This window comes from Dipteris shenzhenensis, chromosome 5, assembly GCF_047967505.1.
Source record: "Dipteris shenzhenensis isolate YYH24624 ecotype China chromosome 5, Dip_SZ_1.0, whole genome shotgun sequence".
In the NCBI taxonomy this organism is placed as follows: domain Eukaryota; kingdom Viridiplantae; phylum Streptophyta; class Polypodiopsida; order Gleicheniales; family Dipteridaceae; genus Dipteris; species Dipteris shenzhenensis.
Window position 1 is genome coordinate 26,000,891 of NC_141600.1, and position 13,470 is coordinate 26,014,360.

The 13,470-nt window shown below is 45.2% G+C and overlaps 1 protein-coding gene across 2 annotated transcripts in view; it reads right to left on the reverse strand.

Moving 5' to 3' along the window:
• The window catches only part of LOC147901799 (uncharacterized), a 91,656-nt gene extending 81,455 nt beyond the window's left edge, over positions 1-10,201 (reverse strand). For both annotated transcript variants that reach the window (XM_087374509.1, XM_087374508.1), the window contains exon 1: positions 9,050-10,201. In XM_087374509.1, coding sequence (XP_087230635.1) covers positions 9,050-9,253 — 204 coding nt within the window. In that variant the 5' untranslated portion in view covers positions 9,254-10,201. The remainder of the gene's footprint in view (positions 1-9,049) is intronic.
• Between the last annotated feature and the right edge of the window lie 3,269 nt (positions 10,202-13,470).

Genomic DNA, 13,470 nt, shown 5'->3' on the forward strand with positions numbered 1-13,470 from the left:
ATCAATGGATAGTTGGACAATGCATAATGTTTTCCATATAGCTTGGTTGAAGCCGTATTTTGGACCTCCTCTTACCGAGATTTTCGACGAGCAGCAACCTGAAATCCTTGATGACACCCAAGTTTTGCAACTAGAGCAGATCCTTCTTCACAAATGAAAGCATGGGTCAAGACGCTGAATCCGGGAGTTTTATACCAAGTTCCATGATCCAGGTATGCATAAAGCAGTGTGGTTAGACGAAGATTTTTTCCAAGAGTTCCCACAAATTTTGGCGGAGTACTTGGAAGCAATGAACCTACCACCAGGAGGAGGGAAATGTCACATGCACCCCTGCACTTGGGTGCACTGTGACACACTGGCTACATAGACAAGTGCATTATAGTTCCCTGAGATTTTGTCATGTGTTGTAAGCCCTTTGTGAACCCTTGTCCAGGAACAGTCAGGCACAAGCTATGTAGGTCAGTCTCTCAACCTTAGGTCAAGTCATACAGTTAGTCCTTGTTCACTAGTACCCACTGGAGACCAGTAGGTTAGTGTTTCCCTCTTAGAATTCTAGATAGGTCTAGGTCTCAGCCTAGGATAGGAGCCCATAAGGGCCCCCTCAGAGCTAGGACGATGAGGAAGAATGGGGCTGGAGAAGGGCTGCCTTTATAGGCTGCCCTGTGCCCTTCCTAGGCTGCCTTTTATGGGGCAAAGGGCCCAACCAGCCAGCCCAAACCGGACTACTGGGGCTGGTTGGCTCAGCCCACAGCCCCCTATATAAAGGGGGGCTGCAGCCCTCATTTCTCATCTAGTTTCCCTCCAGCCTTCAGTACTCCTCCAGGTTTCCTTCAGCCCTCTCTCGGAGAAGTACATGCAGCCCTTCAGCAGGGTATTGGAGCAGCAAACGGAGTGAGGTTTGGGTACTGTTTGATTAGCTCTTTGAAGTTCTCTTTTGCAGTTTGCATAGCTCACTTCTTAGCTCTATCTCTTAGTCATTTCTCAGCTCTTTCTCAGCTTCTACTACTCTCAACATTCACTCTCTCACGCACGCAATAACCCTGTATTCTGGTGGATAGCACACCTTGCCTTGCACAAGTGCCCCAAATCGTAAGTGTGGACAGCATCAAGGTCTCAGTGTTGGTTGGAGTTGCCTCTCAGGTCATTGGGTCTACAATATGTGTGCACAGTGTACTCTTCAGAACCGTGTTTCCGTGCTCTCTCAAAGAGTGTTATTTGTATCTTTCAGTTCTCCAAGTATTAAATAAAATTCTTCCCTGATTGGGGGAAGGGGCCCTCAGTGGGGACAAGGATTCAATCGGTGGTCATCTCTATTCTCTCTCTACCCTCATCTCCTTTCTCTCTCTATGGTGCATAATGCTAATTCCTCACCATAGTTGCAATGAAACGCGTTTTTTATTTTTTGAAATGTTTCCAAACATTGCCAAATGTTTGGAAATTAAAAACGCGTTTTTGTGGTTTTTAGGGCAAAAGGCCCTAAGGTCATATTTCGGCCCTATTTGCATCAAAACAGTCGAAGCAAGTGTTGCCATCACGCGTTGCTGGAAATCCCCGTCCGTACGTCCATACATTGCTTGCAACCCTCAATCCCCATCGTCCGTACATCCGTACTCCTCGTATGTCTGTATGTCCGTACGGCCGTACGTCCTACGCATGCACGTCGCCTTGACCTCTCATTCTCATGAGTCAAGACTTGTCCTGTACTTTTATTCATGCTTTGCACGTTGCTTTTAGTAGCAGCTAATTTATTTCGAGGCTCATTGATTGCAGCCAAATACAGCCGTACGTTCACCGTAGGGGCAATTGTACGACCATTTTTCGAGGACTTGTCTGTGCTAGCTGAGAGCTCTTGGTCTCTCTCTCTCTCTCTCTCTCTCTCTCTCTCTCTCTCTCTCTCTCGGAGTCTCTTCCCCTTGTGCAATGGGCAGACAACGTGATGCAACTTGGAGCCACGTGACTGTTGTGGGCTCCTATGGCACTTCAGGGATAAAGCGCATGGTTTGCAACTATTGCGGGCTGGAATTTGGTGGAGGTGTGCAGCATATCAAGGCACATTTGGGAGGTACAAAAGCAAAGGGAGTTGAAGTTTGCAAGCAAGTGCCACCAGAAGTGGCACATAGCTTTGAACCATAAGTCGTGAGCAGTGGAATCAAAATCAAAATGATGAATAACGTCATCACCCAACCCCAAACCAATGAGAGAAAGAGCTTTGTCATTCAAATTCTCCCATTATGCAATTTTCTTTTCATCTGATTGTGGCTTTTTCTCCTTGCCACGCAGAACATTCCACACTCCATCTTTCATAAGTACAAGACGCATCTTTGTTTGCCATGCAGGGAAATTCTTACCATTAAACTTCTCGAACGAAATGGTAGTTGATTTGAAAGACTCCATGGCTGAAAAAGAGTAGAAATGCAAGTGTAACTATGGAAAGATCACCTTGATAAGTTCTTCTTGAGCTGAAGCAAGTTTGGAACTTCATGGCAAACAGCAGCTCCAAGAGAATGACGGGCAAAATACGGGCACCAACTTGCGGGCAGCAGCTCCAAGAGAATGATGGGCAAAATACGGGCACCAACTTGCAGGCAACAGCTCCAAGAGAATGTCGGGTAGAAGGAGCGAATGGCGGGAGCAGAGGTCAACAATTAAGAGGATAAACAGCTCCAAGTTGAGCTAGCTGCATCATGCTTGGGCTGTCAAATCATTGAGCTCCAGAACAAAATTCGCGCACAGAAACAAATTTCGTCACTTCTTGCAAGGGCTGTAACTTTTCACAGAAAACTCGGATTGCAATGATGTAAAAACGAAATTTGTAGTACTCAAGGTCCTCTACAACTTTGCTGAAGACACAAAGCCGTGATTCTGCTTTTAGATCCGGATAGAAGCGTCACATCGTCTGCAAGTCATAGAAAGATGTAGCTGAAGGAAGGAGAAGAGAGGTGGCAGATCATGGCGTGGAGGAGAGAGCTCAAGGAAGGAGAGAAGAGGGCAGCCTTCCAAGGAGGAGGAGGTAAAGTAGCTTCATTGGCCTCCCTCACCTCAACCTCTTGGAAGGAAAAGGAAAAGAGAGAGCAAGGCTAGGAACATGGCTCTGATACCACATGAAAGATCATAGTGGTAGGGAGAGAAGCATGCTAACACCAGGAATGGAAAGGAAAGATAACAAGCACAATGGAATGAAATGAAATGAAAATGAAAGCAATGGACAAGTACTCACACGATACCAAAGAGCTTGATGTTGACTGATGTAATAGACAATATACAAGTACAACACTATATAGTGTGACACTAGACTCTAGAAAGCCATAGTGTATATGGATAACTCCCAATATGACACGTGGCATGTCTAGGACTCACTAGACTATAAAACACACCTAGAACACTCATTTTAGACTCACTTTGGCTTCATATTCCAACACTTCCGCCTAGTGCTCAGGAGATGATGGAGAATCTTCTGGAACACAATCGGATCCTCCTACAACAAGTTGAAGAACATGCAGAACAGCTTGAAGAAAGCGGAAGACAACTAGACCAGACAAGGCAACGTCTTGAAGAAAGAGAGGCAGAAAAACCTCTTGAAAAAAAAGGAACCACAGATTTTGAAAAATTGCTCTTGTTGATGCGTGAGAAACGCAGAAACGAGGAGGCACTACGACGCGCAGAGCTTGCCCAAGCAGAGAGGCAACAAAAACTAGACCAAGAGGCGATGCTTCTACAGCACAAACAGATGTAAGCCACTATGCAGGCCAGTTTCAACGCGGCAGCACACAACTTCGTCTCGATAAAGGTAACCCCCCTCACCCGGTCCACACCAAATTCTGTTAAGTATGATGGTATGTGTGACCACTCAACTATCCTTCAGTTTATCCATCAATTCACAGCTCATTTTCTATTAGTGCAAATTCAAGATAAGCAAGACAGTCTACCTAGCAGCCCCTCATCTCTCTGGTGAGGCAGTTACCTGGTGGCAACATTGGGCTAGTAAGCATACTGACCCAACAACTTATAAGACAAATTTCGTTTGGTCGACATTTGTTACTGATCTCAAAGCTCATTTTCTACGGCCGCAGAATATCCTTAACTTGGAGGATGAGTTTTCTCGTCTCTTCCAAAATGGGTTGCTTGTGTTGTCACACTAGCGCCCGTCCGGAACTTCGACCCGCTCGATCAGGCGCTCACTCGCCTAGAATCAAGAATGATGCTGAACAAGGGAAACCCCAAGCAGGCCCAGAAGGATGATGCGCCTAGTGCTCAGGAGATGATGGAGAATCTTCTGGAACACAATCGGATCCTCCTACAGCAAGTTGAAGAACATGCAGAACAGCTGGAAGAAAGCAGAAGACAGCTAGACCAGACAAGGCAACGTCTTGAAGAAAGAGAGGCAGAAAAACCTCTTGAAAAAAGAGGAACCACAGATTTTGAAAAACTGCTCTTGTTGATGCATGAGAAACGCAAAAACGAGGAGGCACTGCGATGCGCACAGCTTGCCCAAGCAGAGAGGCAACAAAAACTAGACCAAGAGGCGATGCTTCTACAACACAAACAGATGTAAGCCACTATGCAGGCCAGTTTGAGCGCGGCAGCACACAACTTCATCTCGACAAAGGTAACCCCACTCACCCGGTCCACACCAAATTCTATTAAGTATGATGGTATGTGTGACCACTCAACTATCCTTCAGTTTATTCATTAGTTCACAGCTCATTTTCTATTAGTGCAAATTCAAGATAAGCAAGAAAAAGTCTACCTAGCAGCCCCTCATCTCTCTGGTGAGGCGGTTACCTGGTGGCAACATTGGGCTAGTAAGCATACTGACCCAACAACTTATAAGACAAATTTCGTTTGGTCAACATTTGTTACCGATCTCAAAGCTCGTTTTCTACGGCCGTAGAATATCCTTAACCTGGAGGATGAGTTTTCTCGTCCCTCCCAAAATGGGTTGCTTGTGTTATCTTACAGTAACGAGGTCATCACACTAGCGCAACAATTGGGCATGTCTGAGAGTGATAAATTAAAGCAATTCATTAGGAGATTGGACACGAAGATTCCTTTTTCCGTCCGAAACTTCAACCCGCTCGATCACGAGCAGACGTTGACTCTCGCCTAGAATCAAGAATGATGCTGAACAAGGGAAACCCCAAGCATGCCCAGAAGGATTCCAAAGCCCCATAGTAGTCAACCAACCCAACAGGAAAGGATCATCAGAAGGACAACCAGTACCAAAAGAAAGACGGCCAATCTTCTTGTCAGAAGGAGTCCAAGCCCAAGATGACTCCAATGAGAAGGCTAACACGGGCATTACAGGAGGCTACTTACAGCCCGACAAACAAAAGCAGTACCACCAAGAACATCGTTGCTTTCGTTGCCACCACATTGCTGGGCACATTGCTGGGCATGGCAAGAAGGAATGCCTTAAGTGGTTTGCCGAAAAGGCTGCGAAAGCGTCCACTTCTACCTTCGCCACTACATTAGCTCTTCTAGCCCCACCATCAACCTCAGCCACTAATGCAGTCTTGCTTGCTTTGAACGTCGTTCCCTTGGTGGTCTTTCAAGATTAAAAGGAGGGCGACCTCTCAGACTAAAAGAAGGCTTTTACTCAAACGTATGGCACAAATAAAGGGCATCAATTCATTGTCCTGTGCGATATCGGGGATTCAGAAGATGCCATCTCTCCTTAGCTTGCCAAGACAATCGGGAGTGGGGTGCACTTTGGTGCCTCACGAGCTTGCAATGGAGGTTCACACCCGGCTTGCACACACACATCATGCATAAGGCCATACAGTTGACTTTTTCAATTTAGAAGGCCGTTTTTACGCGGGACTTTATACTGACACCTTTGATGGGGTGCGACATGTGTCGACTCCTGATTGGCGGAAGGATACCTTCACGATTGTGGAATGTCTACCTGAGCCCACCGTGATACGCGGTGATCGGAGCATACTATGGATGATGTTAACATCTCATATCCAAGCAGGTCATGCCGTCTGCAAGGGTGCACGGTGTGCACTTGTTTATGTCCATTGCCAGATCACTTCACTTCAAGCCACTCCTCCGATGGAGCAAGCAATGGTTGATCTACTCCAGGAGTTCCAACATTATGCTCTAGGATGATTTGCCACCTCAGCTACCTCCATCTAGACCGAAAGACCATCGCATCGATTTGACTCCGAACTCCACACCTCCTAGTAGGTTTATGTCTCGACTTTCCAAGTCTATGGAGGGGGAGTTAGAGCAAGAGTTGTCTCAGTAACTGCGCGCAAGGTTTATACGACCGTCATCTTCGCCATTCATTGCACATATTCTTTTTGTAGAGGAGGAGGATAAGTCAGCACAATTATGTGTTGACTACAAAACTCAAACTTACAATAAGTAACAAGTTCCCCTATGCCCCACATCGAGTATATCTTGGAAAGACTCAATGGTGCAAAGTACTTCTCAAAAATAGATCTCATGAGTGGCTACCATCAAGTTTGGGTTTTGAAGCTAATATTCCAAAGACAGCTTTTCGGACAGAACGAGCTCATTACAAGTTCGTAGTTATGCCATTTGATCTAAGGAATGCACCACCCGCTTTCAACAAGATGATGTCTCAGGTATTTGCAGATTATATTCGTGAGTGCCTGCTCCTTTTCCTAGATGATATCCTTATCTTTTCCGCCTACGCCATTGAGAAGGCCACTGTGCTCAAAATTCAGGGAAAAGATCTCGATAGTATGAAGGCACAGTACGCGGATCTAGCGGAGTTTGGCACACAGTTCCAGTTAGCCACGACTCTTGCTCCATGCCATTACTCATTTAGAGGGCGGTTGGCTTTTCTATAAGAAAAGGTTATGTGTGCTCAAAGACAAACGGCAGTTACTTCTTCATGATGCCCACAACACCCTTACAAGTGGTCATAGAGGTATCAATGGCACTTTGGAGAAGTTGGAGCGCTATTTCTATTGGCCAAAGATGCAGAAGGACGTGTATGGCTATGTTCAAAACTGTCAGATATGCCAAAAGGTATAGGCTTCCCACAAAAAGGAAGCTGACTTATTGCCAATACCAGACAGTCCTTTCCAGGACATAAGCATGGACTTCGTGGAACCACTTCTAGCATCCATAGGTACACGTAACCCTCAATGTCTTACTATTATTTATCGCTTTAGTAAATTTTGTATTATTCCCTGCAAGCATACGGCCAGCGCTGAAGACGTAGCTCATTTGTTCATAAAGTATTGAGGATCCGGGAGTTTTATACCAAGTTTCGTGATCGAGGTATTTATGAAGCAGTGTGGTTGGACAAAGATTTTTTCTAGGAGTTCCCACAAATTTTGGCGGACTACTTGGAAGCAAAGAACCTACCCCCAAGTTAAGGAGGGAATGTCACATGCACCCCTGACACACACTGGCTACATCGACAAGTGCATTATAGTTCCCTAATAGGAGATTTTGTCGTAGGTTGTAACCCCTTTGTGAACCCTTGTCCAGGGAGAGTCAGGCACAAGCTACAGTCTTTCAGCTTTAGGTCAAGTCATACAGTTAGTCCTTGTTCACTATAGTACCCACTGCATAACAATAAGTTAGTGTTTCCGTCTTAGGATTCTAGATAGGTCTAGGTCTCAGTCAAGGATAGGAACCCAGAAGGGCCCCTCAGGGCTAGGACAAGAATGGGCTCGGGAAGTGCTGCCTTTAAGGCTGCCCTGTGCCGCCCTTCCTAGGCTTCCTTTTATGGGGCAAACGGCTTAACCAGCCAGCCCAAGCCGATTGGGGCTGGTTGGCTCAGCCCACAGCCCCCTATATAAAGGGGGCCTGCAGCTCTCATTTCTCATCCAGTTTCCCTCCAGCCTTCAGCAGTCCACCAGTTTTCCTTCAGCCCTCAGAGCAGCCTCTGTGCCTTCCCTATTTTGGCCCTAATCAGCCTCAGTTCCTTGGCCAACAGTTCAGCCATCTCTGGGAGAAGTGCATGCAGCCCTTCAGCAGGGTGTTGGAGCAGCAAACAGAGTAAGGTTTGGGTACTGTTTGATCAGCTCTTTGAAGTTCTCTTGTGCAGTTTGCACAGCTCACTTCTCAGCTCTATCTCTCAGTCAGATCTCAGCTCTCTCTTAGCTTCTACTACTCTCAGCATTCACTCTCTCACCCACGCAATAACCTTGTATTCCGGTGGACAGCACAAGCCTCTTCCTTGCCTTGCACAAGTGCCTGCTCCTGTAGTGCACACCACTCCTTTGAATGGCCTCCGCCATCCACTCCACACAACCATGCTAGGGTAACATGTCATCAAGGTCCAGATCTGTGTGACGGACTCCCAAACCTACTCCATCACTATGGACCACTTACATTCATTCATTCAAACTGATTCGAGATGATGAAGAAGGGATCAGTGCTTCGATGATCCCACTCTACAAGATTCTTCACCTGACACACATGCATCGGTACATGCTCTATCCTCAATCTAAATTATTTGACTAACTACTTCTTAATGGCATTGTAGTATTAACTTACAAGCTGTTCGTTTTGAATAATATGTTTTTATGGTTTTGATGCCTTTCCCACTCTTAAGGCTTCATGTGGCGACCTCTAGTAATGTGGTCGTTTACAGATGACCAAAGCAGGTTTCTTTGAAATTAAACAGCAGCAGCACCGTTTGGAGCAATGAAATATGTTGAGCATATTGCCACAGGTCGGCCACTCCAAGAATATTGAGCATATTGCCACAGGTCGGCCACTCCAAGAATAAATGCCCAGAACTATCGCAGGTCGTCTACACGACCCATGAGCTGAGGGCTGATAGCGGGAAGCGAAGACGCTGCTGTGGCGCACGGAAAGCAATTTATAGTACTTAACAGATTTCCTTTCTTTTCGGATTGTTTGTCGAGAGTGACGTTGCCTAACGGCTGGAAATCATGATTAGACATATTCTCATAGTACCGTCCCTCTACACCAGTACGCAGAAAATCTTTTTATGCCCAAACCAAAATCCATCTATGAAAGGGCAGCCATTTACGTAAATAAAAGAATCCGCAAAATTGTGCACAGGACAAGAAAAGTGATAGAGTTGGGAGCGCACCATGCTGCTATTGCACCTTTCCAGATCCAATGTTTTGATTGCGACGTAATCGCCAAACGGAATGCATTTCGCTCGATACACTACAGAGCTAACTCCTCGCCCAATTTCTTCCAAAAGCTTGTAATCCGAGGCGGTGACAGGGTACCCTTTCTTCTCACTCTTCACGTCCGTAGGTAAGGCCTTTCTGTCAGATTTCGCTTCCATGGCTGTTCAACCAAAAAGTCGTCTAGCTTCCGGAGTAAATTTCTCATGCAGCGCAGAGAAGTTGAAGTTTTGACGTGATAAACTAATCACTGGCAACTGCTTTCTGCAGAAGCGAATCCCCAGCAATCGGGAAACACGGGGAAAAATGCAATCGACAGTAATGCGGGCAATTAGCTGAGGTCAAAGGAGGGAGGTTCTTGTGAAGGGGGACAATAAAAGAAGCAGCTCATATTTTATAAAATTGCGCACTGTGCGCGGTCACCTAGTCGGCCTGTTGCATGTGAAAACAACAAGAACTTGCGCGCTTGTGTCTCAAAGTTTGAAACCGAAGATTCAAAGGCCGACGCCTAGGTGTCGGGATCACAAGGTCTCTTTTTTTTTTACCGTTGAATTCCGCGCTAGTGCAGCACCATTCGAAGCGAAACTCTCAGCTGGTGGAAACGCAGAAAGAAAGGCGGGGCTACAGCATCAATGGGAGCGAAATCACAATTGGTGGAAAGAAACTCGGGGCTACATTTTGAGAAGCCCGAATTTTCCGAGCGAGGGGGGGAGAGGTCGGAGGCAGTCGGACTGCGACTCAGAGCGAGGGATGAAACATCGCTTGGAAGGAGCAAAAAAGGCAGGGGAAAGTGACGCGAGAAAGGATAGGAAGAGCAGGCAAAGAGCGGGAGAGGGGGAAAGAGGGAGCCCGGGATGGAGGTTGGATTAGGCAGAGCTTCAGATCGCCATAGCCAAGTCGGGATGGCGATTGGATTAGGCAGAGCTTCAGATCGCCATAGCCAGAAGTGTGGAAGTGGCGATAGCCAAGAGAAAAGAAAGGAGCGTGGAAGTCGTCGTAGCCAAGAGCTTCAGATGGCGGTAGGAAGGAGCTTGGATGTCGCCATAGCCAAGAGCTTCAGGTGGACATAGAAAGGAGCTTGGAGATCGCCATAGCCAAGAGCTTGAGATGGAGATCGCCATAGCCAGGACCTTGACGTCGCCATTGTTTTGTTAACCAAAAAAAAAAAGACTCTGGAGATTAAAAAGCCTTATTTCTCTCTCCAAGCCTTTCACCCTCCATGATTTTGTCATTCCTTCACCCTACATGCCTCACACGTATACTCCAACCATTTTCCCTTCCCACCTACCACCCCGCACGCAGCCATGACAACTGTGTCAGGCTCGGCACGCAGAATCTCGTTCCAAGCCACTCTGCTCCCTGCCTAACAACACAGGAGGGAGAGAAACTAGACCAGGGGAGGCACGATCTAGCCGTGTGGGTTTGGGGTTGCCTTTTACAGTCTGCCACGTGGCTCAACAGAAACGTCCACTATGCTGCCTGCCTAATCATCCTCCAGTAATAATAAGTGCTCATCTTGTGCACCTCCTCACTCACCTCCCTCAACAACTCTCCATTCTAGCACCACCTCAGCCTCTCATTTCTCTACAACATGGTTGTACCTCGTGGCACCTCGATCTTGGTGTGACGAATTTACAAAAGTCTTACCTCATCGTTTGCGCGACACAGGAGAGTACCTCTATTGGCTTTTCAACCTAGTGGTGGTCGAATTCTGGTGGGCAACTTGCAACCACATGGTGGGCACAAGTGGCCACCTTCTCTACTCTAGTCCATGTGCACAGTTCTATGCTGTTATTCAATGAGTAATAGCAACATAAATGCCAGCAAAGGGAAGCAGCACATCAAGGTCTCAAGAGTGGCATTTACAATTGAATAATGACATGGAGAGCCTCGTTTCGCTCCTACTTTGAATGCCATACTAGGAGGAATTCGTCTCCCTTACTAGGCCCCTTTACCTCAAGGAGGTTCCTTCAATTCTTTCACATGCACCACTCATTTGATGGTGTCCCTTTCAATTAAACACATGGATGAGTGTACCTCAATCACAACACAAAAAAGAAGGTGGCCCAAATGCTAAATGTTATGCTTCTTATAGTGTCTTGAATCACCTACATAATAGCATTCCCCTTGCTACAACATAGCAAGCGTGTTATCATGAAGCATCCCCTCACTATTTTGAGTTGCAGAAGCCATTACTAGCAATGCTTGATCTTTTTATGTCGACTCTGATTTACATATGATCTCAAGGTTAAGGAAGATGCCTACCATGTAATGACTGCAAAAGGAGGAATCCTATTCCCAAAGCTAGACCTACTGCAACAAATGTTACTCACACATTCCAAGTGATATTCAAGGAGACATGTGAAAGTGCATTATGACCCGATGCACTATAGTCTTTTGTATCCAACTTTGACAAGCGCACTGCACTTTTTATATAACATCAAAATCTTTACATTGTATTCAAAATAATAGTTCACAAGATTATGGTCCCCGTATTCCCAAAGCTAGACCTACTGCAACATGTTACTCACACATTCCAAGTGATATTCAAGGAGACATGTGAAAGTGCATTATGACCTGATGCACTATAGTCTTTTGTATCCAACTTTGACAAGTGCGCTGCACTTTTTATATAACATCAAAATTTTTATGTTGTATTCAAAATAATAGTTCACAAGATTATGGTCCCCAAGAGTAGTCACTACAACGTAACAAGGGCAATAAAGCAGCCAAAGTGTACTTCAGATGTGCCTTAGTACACTTTTATATTGGTTTTGCTACATACCACTTTTCAAATACTCTCCATCAATTCTAACATCCCCCTTACGCAAAGAGTGACAATATGATTCTATGCATACGGGATCCATACTTACATGCATGCACATGTATGTGTGTATGCATGATGCATGCATGCAAGCGCATGTATTTACGTATGCATGCAGAGTCATGTTCTACTTCTGCAGAGATAGTTCCACATCTTCTTATGATTTTGTCCTCACTCTAGAGCACTCTTGGAGAGCATTTCCCACTGTCTTCGCTTGAGATTCCTAGGTCATTGATTTGGGAAGTTTTTCTGCAGATTGACTCCAGCATAGGCTCAATATTCTCTTTTTTTTCATTGGGTCAAATTTTGGGCATTTTGGACTATCTGGAAGTAGAGGAATGTAACAAACAACATTCTTTTGTAATTACTTTAAAAAAAACATTAGTGGGGCAAAATAGGGCTTGTTGTGGCCCTGTTTAGCCCCACTAACGTTTTTTTAAAGCTTCTGTTAAGTGTCACTATATAGCGACATTTACCAATGTCGCTATATAGCGACGTTTACCAATGTGTCACTATATAGCGATGTTTATTAGTGTCGCTATATAGCGATGCGACCGTTCTTTTTCAATGCTTATAGCGACGTAAATGCCCCGTCAAAAAAAACTTTTTAGTGTAAAAAAGTTCGGTATTTTTGTCGGAAAAAGGCCTATGCCTTGTAGTGGTCCTTGATTTCCAAGGGTCTTCTTAGGCAATCCATTGCTTCAACTGTATGAGATTTTTAGAGCATCATTACGGCAATGTCTATATGATGCTTGTCATGACAATGACTTAGATGTATCTTCTTTAGAGGTGTTTTCCCACTACTTCTGATATTTCAGAATAGTATGTTTTCCAGGCTATTCTCATTGTAAAAAGTTTTCCTTATTATAAATTCGGTGGTTTCACCCCAAAAAATGTGTGTGTATGTGTGTGTGTGTGTGTGTGTGTGTGTGTGTGCGCGTGCGCGTGCGCGTGCTTGTGCACGGGCATGCACGTGTGCATGTGGTGTGCATGTGCGTGTGCGTGAGAGAGAGAGAGAGAGAGAGAGAGCACTCGAGGAGCATTTAATGAAAGACAGCATGTTATGTCTCTGGCATATCAAAAAGGTAGACAACCAATGCAAAAAGACAAGAGAATAGCAAGCAAATAACCAGCCTATTTGAAAGGCTATGTATGCATAGAACTATAAAAAAATACATAGCCATAATGGTATTAAGGGAGAGTTTGTGAAGCGTATGTCTCAATGCTACGTATAGAGCTTTGTTGTGTCCTTTCATCTTCATATCCTCCCATATTTAGGACATATTCAAGTTTATAAACATGGATGCGCTTCTCACCCCCCCTTGAATTGACACTTGGGGTGGTAGGTTGAACGTTTACCTCACCGCCATTGGGCATATTAACATTATATTAATTTGGTATGTAGTGTTTCAAAGATCATAGGTGTCAAAATCTATACTTCTTATAATGTCATGTCAATTGGTTGTATTGAATCTCTTGAGAGGCATGTTGCCACTTTTCATTATACGAACTTTTTGTGGTTAGTGTTTTGCAAAGGTAGGTTTCTTTCTTTCG